The 10,618-nt window shown below is 32.7% G+C and overlaps 1 protein-coding gene across 2 annotated transcripts; it reads right to left on the bottom strand.

Annotated features, from left to right (window-relative positions):
• Positions 1-2,593: 2,593 nt before the first annotated feature.
• On the bottom strand, positions 2,594-8,839 carry LOC127734153 (uncharacterized). Of its 2 annotated transcripts, none has more exons than XM_052243865.1 (7): positions 8,627-8,839; positions 5,953-6,476; positions 5,520-5,595; positions 4,890-5,037; positions 4,340-4,522; positions 3,570-3,717; positions 2,594-3,161 (listed from the first exon to the last, which is right to left on the bottom strand). In XM_052243865.1, exons 1-7 carry the CDS (start codon positions 8,740-8,742, stop codon positions 2,938-2,940), a joined length of 1,419 nt encoding a protein of 472 aa, XP_052099825.1. In that variant the 5' UTR covers positions 8,743-8,839; the 3' UTR covers positions 2,594-2,937. The 2 variants fall into 2 exon arrangements, with proteins under 2 accessions (XP_052099825.1, XP_052099826.1); XM_052243866.1 differs by lacking the exon at positions 8,627-8,839 and adding an exon at positions 8,143-8,186.
• Between the last annotated feature and the right edge of the window lie 1,779 nt (positions 8,840-10,618).

Below are 10,618 nucleotides of genomic sequence, written 5' to 3'. Positions count from 1 at the left end.
TTTGTCCACAATTTAAAACAAAACAATCAATTTTACCATGGGTATAGAATTGTAGAAGTATGAAGAAGCAAATAAACAACATTAAAATAAATTTGAAGGCCCCTTTAAATGTTTTGTAGGACTGTGAGAGCCATCTTGCACATAAAACCCCCATGGGCATTTTGAAATGTTGGCAGGTATGGACTACTTTAACACATATATGTGTTATAGTAGTCTCAGAGATAATAGACAAAAACTGCATTTTTCCCCAATGTTCTATTTTTAGCCATGTCTGCCATTTTTGGTTGGCAGGCAGGATCATCAGACACATTTTAAAACTAGATACCCCAAGAATGATTGTGGCCTAATTTGGTTGAATTTTTGTAAGAGTTTCAGAGAGGATTACTGAAAAAGTTCATAGATGGCAGAAGCCAAGCAATGAGAATAGATCACTTGGCCTTTTCGGCCAGGTGAGATATAAAGTGTGGAAAACTGAGCCTTTGAAGCAATTTTCTATTTCCAAGGGCCAAAACTTGAGCAATATCTCTCACAGTAACTTTATTCAAACTCTATCTGTGAGATCTAATGATATGACTGTCTACCATATATTTAATCAATTTATTCAGGGATTACACAACTAGAGGCTTTAAAGAGCCTGTGTCGCTCACGTGCATCTTCAACAATAGCCATTTTTTGGTAAAAATCATCATGAAAGGGCAACAACTCTATAAAGAGTTAACTGGCAATTTCAGCCATGATGGCTTATTTGTAGATCTTGTCTTGCTGATCAGTTTTGCTATTTCAAGTTTCTATCTTTCTATTATAGTTTTCAAAATAGTTAGCAAAAATGCAATAAATTGGTAAAAATCGTCATTCAAGAGCAATAACTTCAATAAGGAGTCAACTGACGATTTCTGTCATGTTGATTTATCTGTAGATCTTGTTTTGTTAATCATTTTGGCCTATTAAAGTTTCTTTCTATCTATTAAAGTTTGTAAGATATAAGGCAATAAATTGCTTCGCCGAGCGCAGCTGGATACGACCGCAGAGGTCCAACCCTGAACAGTTGAGGCAAAAATGGACACAATATTTGCGCTTGATACAGGTCTGAATTTGGATTGTAATTAAATATTTGACACATAATAGGGTTCAGACACAGAATAACTGTAGTCAAAGAACTTAGAATTGGTTATATGATTTGAATTTATATTCAATTTTTTGCTTTTGTGCAATACACTTTGCTGTTGCGAATTGACCCCCCCTCCCCCCACAAAAAAAATAAAATTACCCCCCCTTTTTTTGCTTTTGTGTAATACACTATGCTGTTGCGTATTGAACCCCACCCCCCCCCCACACTTTTTTTTTGCCAAAAAAATAATATTTAAAGAATTTTTCTTTTTATTTTCTGAAATCTGAAATGAGAAAAAATTGACCCCTCCCCCACAATTTCTTTTTACCTTCCCCCCTTCCCCCAAATTTTGTTTTCACCTCTCCCTCCTCCCTTTCCCCCCCAAAAAAAAATTCTTTCCCTCAAGATATGGTCATAATCTCAATTCAAATTTCCAATGGAGTTTGCAACCGTAATTACCCATTTAAATACATCATAAAAGTCTTAAAATAGAAAATGACATACATAATCATGGCTTAAATTAATATTCCTTAATAGTAACTTCTAAAAATAAATTGACAGCTAATCATCTAAAGACAATACAACATTTCTTTATACATAATTTAAAAGCAGTGTAAGGGAGGTAATCAAAATGTTGTTTGGATTACCTCCCTTACACTGCTTTTAAATTGTCTTCAGTAATTGTCCATTAATCAGGAAACCCTTGTTTTTCCCCTTTTTTGCCCCTAATTCCTAAACGGTTTGAGCCATAACACCCCAAAGCCAATCCTAACCAACCCTTTGTGGTATGGAAGCTTGTGGTATAATTTCAGAGAGATCCATATACCGTTCCGCAATTTATTGTCTGGAAACTAGAAAAATGCTTATTTGGGCCCTTTTTTGGTCCCTAATTCCTAAACTGTTAGGACTATAACCCCCAAAGTCAATCCCTACCTTCCTTTTGTGGTTATAAACCTAAAATCTAAAATTTATAAAAAACGAAAGGGAGCTCAGGTCAATAGATATAAACAATTCACCAAAGTTTTATGCAAATTGGTTAAAGCGTTTTTGAGTTAATGTCCGACATGTTGACAACGGAAGGACGGACGGACGGACAGACAGACAGACACACACAGTATACCATAATACATCCCATAAAATGGTGTATAAAAATGTGTGAAAAACTTAATAAACAGACTCATTGACTAAGTGCAAAACTATACTCCTCATTCACCTTGACCAGTAGAGGACTGTTTAACTATAATCAAGGTACTGTAAAAATCGATCAAGTAAACCTCTATTTGAATTTGGTTGGAGGAGAAGATCTTTAAAAGGGTTGCGGATGACTGATTATATGATAAATGCCAAGCAGTATATAAAATCTCATACTTGGCTTCCACCAGATGAGCTTTTAAATAATCTGACCTGAATAAATCTACTTACAGCAGACATTTGCAAATACTTGCCCAACAAGCCTCCACTAGTCAAATAATACAATTTCATTACTCAATTATTAAATATTTTTAATATCTTAACATTATAAAATCTAACAAATAACATAACATCATCAACATACTATTATATACAATATTGCACTGATTCCAATTCTTTAATGGAAGATTCATACACATGAGTACTCAATCATAAAATAACCAATTCATCACATTTACTAACTCCACTTTGATTCATTGTTATCACATTTCATGAAAATATAAAGCCTCTTTACAATTATCTATAAAACAACTGCTGTGTCCATAAGACAACAACACAATGAGACGAATTAAAAAGACTTAAACATAGTCTTTTCAACAAAAATTTATTTGTGAGTTAAATTTGCAGACAGAGCTAAATTAATCTTCATTAGATTTATAAGCTCTGATAATGTCTTTGATTGGGGCTCTGCACACTGGACATTTAGCATTACGTGACATCAGATGGCGTCCACAAGCATAACATACACACATATGCCCACACTGATACAGCACAGAGTCAGAGTGATTGTCCAAACAAATTAAGCAATGAGTGTCACTGACTGGTTTACATTTTTTCAGAGGACTTCCACCTTCAGCTCCAACTGGAAGAAACAATGATAATCTTATTTAAAACTGAAAGTTTTCATCAATCAAAATACAAGAGTAACAACAGTCATTTCTCACGTATACTACGTATACACAGAACTACATATACACTGTAGTTTTTGTGGTGATTTTCATTTGGTTGTTTTAACAATGGAATTATCCTTAACCTTCTGATTCTGAATGGCAAATTTTCATCTGTCTTGTGAATTGCAGTATTTAAATTAATGGGAGATAACTTCTTTTCTGTTCAGTCAAATATGGAAAAACATCGGCCAACAATTTTATTTCTTTAACAATCAACCTTTTGAGACTTAAATCTCAAATTAAGAAATCTACTTATTTATATCATCATGGATGAACTCTAATGGATATACAATTAAAAAATTGATTTTTGAAATAATTACCTTGAACTTGTGCTAAAGCTGCAGAAACTTCTTGTCTGATTGCCCTCTGTATGTCAAGTTGAAGGTCAAAACTAAGTTTCATCATATTCTTCATCTCTTCTAACTGGCTCTTTAAACTATGTATTTCTCTGCTCATGTGCAAGTTAGACTAAAATAAAAACAAACCATTACAAAGAGAAGAACACACAGCCAAGTTACAATGACAGACACAAAGCTTTTAAAGATTAACACACAGCCAAGTTACAATGACAGACACAAAGCTTTAAAGGTTAACAAACAGCCAAGTTACAATGACAGACACAAAGCTTTTAAAGATTAACACACAGCCAAGTTACAATGACAGACACAAAGCTTTTAAAGATTAACACACAGCCAAGTTACAATGACAGACACAAAGCTTTAAAGATTAACATTGATTAACATTTTATTTATGGTAGGAAATTCCAGTCATTATAGTTTTAGTACAACAGGAAGATATAAATAAAAGGTATGAGCTGTAATTATTGGCTTTGATGTTAGTACATTGTCCATATATTGGTAGAAAATGTGAAGTTCTAGTTTTAACTACAATGTTAAATGTTTGTGATAGTAATCACATAATACAAATAATATCTTTTATTTAAAAAGGTATCCTTTTATGAGTAACATTTACCTGTTCATAAGATGAAAGACAGAAAGGGTCCAAGTCTTTTCAAAGCTGTCTCAGTAATGTTTTAATTGAGTTCATATTAATGAAACATAGAAATCTTAAAATGAAATATTATAATTACCTGTGTATAGGGAACAGCATGAGCACTAACACTGGTAATCGAGATATTATCCCAGTTATCGTTTCCTGGTGGTGGAAGTCCAATGTTGGAGAAATCATTTCGTTGGATGGGTTGAGTTGGATGAATATTTCTAACAAACTCTTGAACTCTTTGGCCATCAGTGTCAGTCTGTCCAAGTCTGTCCTGAAAAGTTAAGAAAACTCATTTTAGTATGATCTTACACCTCTGATTTCATCTATAAAAGCAAAACTAAACTACAAGTGCTGAAATCTAAGTCATTTAATATCTGGTGATAAGTTGTCTCATTGGTAATCATACCACATCTTCTTATTTCTATATCATTTTCAATTAAATCACATTGCATTAGCAATAAAGTTGGTGTAAGAAATTTCTTAACCTTAATGAAAATACTCAATGCTTTTAAATGACCTTTGTTTTTTGTGTCACTTAGTTGATGTCTCATTGACTAATACCCACATCTCTTTCTATTGATTCATACATTTGTATTTCTTATAATACATGAAAAACTAAGTTACATTTAGGCATGTACCTGCATTGTAATTTCCAGAACATTTCTAAATGTGCTCTCTAAAGATGATGTTACCAGTTGCCTATGAACTAATTCGCTGATTTCTTGAACAACTGTTTCCCTGTGCAGGTTTTCCATGTCCTCCAAAGTCACAGGTACTAGATTTGATCTGATAAAAATATTTAAACATTAATAGAACATTGAACAACAAACATATTAATGTTACAAAAATTGTGTGTGTAATGCTTTTTCAACTGATCTTTACTGATAGAATGTATGACCTTTATAGTACATGTACATATATCTATGGTTGTGTTGTTGAATTACTTTTATCATAACCCACAACTCTGTTTGTTTATACTAATCTAAATTTAAATTAAAAACAACCTTACATTTGATATATTCCCTATAATGAGCATACAGCTTTTGAAAAAATAATTGATGAAAGTATGCTCTTGATACTTGTTATAAATGGTAATCAATTCTCACAGTTTGAATGATAATAAAAAGAGAAAGAGAGCCACACACAAAGCAGAGGAGTTATCTTCCCTTTCAGCATACTATTTTTATCCAGAGTTTGTATAACCTATATTAACAATATATATTTGGACATTTATTTGTTCTTGGATGTTCTTTTGTCAATAAACTTACCCTCTATACTCTTGTGGAACTAAACGTTCAACATATGGAGGAATAGGTGGGTTTACTGGAGTTGTTTCATTCTCAGCTGAAATTGTACGATAGAAATTGTAAAGAAAGCTTCATACATTATTTAAATTATCACATAGTAAAAAGTATAAAATATGTATTTTTATCGGCTATAAATTCCAATCAATTATAGGATGTAATCAAATTCTAGTATCTTTCTTTCCATTCCAACATAATTACACAATAGTAAAATATTTTTCATTTGTAAATGCAAAAAAGCAGCAATCATCATTGAATCATTATTCTTGAGTGTATATTTAATGCCATAAGAGCTTCAAAGTTTCTGTTTCTTCCTGATTTAAAATCAATGATATTTGTTCTTAGAACAATGCAGTTACATGTGTATGTAAAATAACAGAAATAAAATGGAACATACAGGAACTATTGCTGTTTGTACTAGCAAGACTGTTACTTCTACTACGATCCTCAACATGTTGTGGTATGGCAGTATTTCTCAGTCGAGGTTGTGGTACTGGTGACTGACTTCCAGACGTAGGAGTTGTTGTACTAGACCTTGGTGCTGGTACAGGGGATTGACGTTCTGAATTTTGTGGAGTAGGGGAAGGTCTTGCTGAACTTTGTGGTGAAGGCCTTGGAGAATTATTTCTGGTGACAGATGAAATTGACCCTCTGATTATGTTTTCAAGTCGACGTCTAAAATTTGTTGTCAAAACATTGGAAACTCTATGCTGTTCTACTAATCCTTGGATTTCAACAACCACTGTGTCTGGTCTATGTTCTTCAACATCATCTACATTTACTGGAACATTTTCTTTTCCTTGAGCTGCAGCTTGGGCATCCAGTCTTTTGGCAAAAAATGAGTTGATGTTATCCCTTGAATCTGTTCCTGTAACAGGTCGCTCACCATGCTGTATCTGTCTCAGTTCATTCATCCTATCACTGTAAATAGAAGTATGTCACATATTTTATACAATCATCAATTCTGTAAAACAAACTCAATACATATAAATGTTTTGTATTTACCCTTAAATTTATTGTCTGTAGACTACAAGCAATAAAATGATAAAATCCTCAGTCATGTGTATTCAATATTTATATTTTAAATTTAGAAATCAACAAGTAGTATTTTACAATCTTTAAAAATTTAAGTTTTGTATACATGTAGTAATTTTCAGTTAAAAGCATGCATATGTACCAATAAAAAAATCTATAGTGAATTTAGTGATTAATTTATAAAGAGTTATATCTAAATCTTTGATAATATATAATACTGAAAATATTTTATCATTGTATTCTGTTTAAACAGAACATTTTGTTTCATGTATATGAATGTACCTTTTGAGTCTTAAAAATAAATAATTCATTTTCTGTGTATTTTATACCAGAGACATATATACATGTGTATATATGTCTCTGTTTATACATATTAAGGAAGAGTGAATTTTGCCATCTGAGGAGCATGTGTATTTGCATCACATCACTTATAATACTAAATACATGTATCCTATAACCTGTTAGGCACTTAACATTCATTTTTTTGGAGGGGACATGTTATTTTTTTTTAAATAAATGGTTGGATTCAAATTTCTTGAAAAAAAGTTATCAAGTGAAGAAAATAGATTGTTTCCATTGAAAATTAGTGGGAGGGAATATATATGATTTGGTTTAAAAAATTTATATAGTTCCTCAACTTCCTGTACATAATAGAAAAAAAAAATAGTTTGTTACAAGAAAGAAACCTATGCCAACCACAAAAGATAAATGGTTGGTGCTTTAATAAATTATATTGATGTAACAACCCCAAAATGGTGAATTGTTCCCCAAATGAGTAACTATCCCTTAAATGAGAGTTATTTATCTAGAATTAAAAAAAAAACTAATTATATACTTGAAATGGCACAATTACATCATGAAAAATGCAGCAGATTTTCCAAAAGATGAATAGTCCTAACCTAAGTTTACTGAGAAGTTAAAAGCGAAAACTACAAAAAAATAAGCAATTTTAAAAGGCTAGAATTTTTTTTTAAACCCAAAATAAAAATATGGTTCTTGGGAAGAAGTTGTTTCATTTTTTTTAAATTGTGCCAATTTAATTTTATAATAAAAGACTCCGCTAAGAAAATTTTGTATAGCACTATCAAATGATTACATAATTGAGGGATTATTACTTATTTGCAGAATAGTTCCACATTTAGCGGGTTGTCCCCAACCTAGGGAAGTGTGAAACCCAGTGACCAGGGGCGGATTCAGGTGGGGGCGTGGCGGCCATGCGCCCCCCTTAGAATTTGCAAAGCATTGGTTGTCCTCAGCTTAATAAAGATTATTTCGATAATTTAAACTAAAAAAAATTTCAGTTTGCACAACCCCCCCCCCCCCCCAACCTAAAATCCTGGATCCGCCCCTGGTGACAGTCAAAATCAATATCCAGTCAATTTGTTGCACGTTTAATTATTAAACATTTTTAAATTAAAAGTTGTATTACTGATTCCATTTCTATTACTTTTCTATGGTGTTACACAGGGCTTTGTACGCTTTCCCTTTACCCTTAAATTCTTATTTATGAAAAGTATAAGATTTGTAAAATAAATGATATACTGTTCAATACCTTTTCATTTTCTGTAAAAGTTGATGCATCGATAAGTTGAAGCATACATAATTGAGGGATTATTACTTATTTGCAGAATAGTTCCACATTTAGCGGGTTGTCCCCAACCTAGGGAAGTGTGAAACCCAGTGACCAGGGGCGGATTCAGGCGGGGGTGTAGCGGTCGTGCCCCCCCCCCTAGAATTTGCAAAGCATGGGTTGTCCTCAGCTTAATAAAGATTATTTCGATAATTTAACCTAAAAATAAACTTCAGTTTGCGGACCCCCCCCCCCCCCCCTAACCTAAAATCCTGGATCCGCCCCTGGTGACAGTCAAAATCAATATCCAGTCAATTCAAATTAAAAGTTGTATTACTGATTCCATTTCTATTACTTTTCTATGGTGTTACACAGGGCGTTGTACGCTTTCCCTTTACCCTTATAAATTCTTATATATTTATGAAAATTATAAGATTTGTAAAATAAATGATATACTGTTTAATACCTTTTCATTTTCTGTAAAAGTTGAAGCATCGCGACATCTTCGGTCTCTTCGTGGCTTGCCATCGTGTCTTCTTCGGCGTTACTCTTTGTCTCTATGTTTTGTCCACCTTCTGCCATGTTGCTATATACCCTAGTTATGTTTACTTTCTATTTTTAACCATGACATGGATTTTATTTTCGTCGAAATTAATCATAGTTCGTGGAAGGCTTACCTGGTCAGTACCTGGAATTCGTTCGTACGTTTACTAGCGTTTCCCATGTAAAATTAAGTAAAAGTCATCGATTCCGAAAGACTGGGGAAAACCCGCGGAGTGTCTTTTTACCTCACAGAATACCACATAAAACTCAAAATCAAGAGCGCAGCTGCCGTTAGTATATATTTGCCACTGACTGGACGTTTAGCAATCAATTAATCAATCAGCTAGCTTTCAGTAACTTGGAGTACTCTCAGATCAACGTGTAATGACCATAATTATTCAAATTCCTTAGGTAGGAATTTTACAGTGCAGGATATCAGAAAATATAAATTTCTTGAATTTTGTTAGATAGTATAAACAGAACCGAACTTCTGGCTTCATTAGGCATCGACTGTGTGTGTATGTGTTTGTGTGGCCGGGGAGGGTGAAGGTTTAAGAATCAAAAGATGAATGGTCAATGCCTAGCTCAAAGGATAGTATTATTATATAGTAGTCTTAGTGTATACGTGCCTATATTTTAATGAAGGATCGTCAAAATGTACTATCAATTGACGTATATATATATCAATTATCCTCAACCAGAAAGGAATAGATATGAAAATACTAAACTGACAGGATGTACTGCTTAATTAAAGGGCTACGCTGATCTACGCTGGGCAATGCATATTGTAAATATTTTTATATAGATTTCCGATTGTACTGCGTAAATTCATCAGTCAGATGTTATTATAAATCTATTTATAATTCTTTGAACTTTTCTTCATGTATAGTATGAAAAAATTACCAGTAAATTTTATGTTTTTTTTGTACACAAAATTTTGCAACAAAAATGCTGAAAACCGTTTTCCGTCGGGGCTTCGCCCCTCTGAACTCCCTACCAGGGCTCTGCCCTTGACCTGCTGGGGGCCTTGAGCAGCCCCCAGACCCCCTGCCGCAATTTGTGCCTACAGTTTATTGGATACCTAGCTACGCCCCTGAAAATATACCACAGAACTACACAAATTACAATAAAACTTCTGAAATATACCACAGAACATTAAAATTACTTTATAAATGCAAATCTAATAATTCAGAATTATATTATTTCTATAATTCGGGTTACACCAATGACATGACGATTGACTGGACGAGATAAAAATGATCATAACTTTTTTGTTATTTGACATCTTTTACATTTGGAGACCTTTGAGACACTATACTAATGCATTTAATAATGAAAATCTAAAATAAACATTTAATAAAAAAATAGTTTTGAGCAAAAAAAAATTACCGCACGGTTTTCACAGTCGCTGATCAATATATACGCATTGAATATATAATGAACTGATCGATAAAAAGTGTTAATATCTCTTTTATTTTACACTATTTTTTCGTGAGATTAAGAAATCTGCGAGTTTATTAAATATGTTGTTTAGCAATAAAAACTATATATAAATAAAACATGTCACAGTTTTCTACAAAAAAAGTTGATCTGACGGATTTTACCAGCGAATATTACGTTACGAATAATATTGATCTGATCGACAGAAAGTGCTAATATCGTTTTTTTTTTTAAATATTTTTTCATTGAATTAAGAAATCTGCAAGATTAATGAATATTTTATAGGAAAATATAACCTTTATAGTAAAAAAATGTTTTCGTACAAAAAAAAGTTTGGATTCTAGTTGCCACCTGATTATATATGGTCATTCAATTAAATGTATTTGATGTCTCAGGTGTGAAAACTTAAATGACATGATAATTGGTGACTGCGACAAGTGTCAAAATTGGTCAATCTAATTAAATTTTGGTACTT

Source organism: Mytilus californianus, unplaced genomic scaffold, assembly GCF_021869535.1.
Source record: "Mytilus californianus isolate M0D057914Y unplaced genomic scaffold, xbMytCali1.0.p SCAF_3, whole genome shotgun sequence".
Classification (NCBI taxonomy): Eukaryota; Metazoa; Mollusca; class Bivalvia; order Mytilida; family Mytilidae; genus Mytilus; species Mytilus californianus.
The sequence above is the reverse complement of the archived record's forward strand: the minus strand, read 5'-3'. Positions and strand labels throughout refer to the sequence as shown.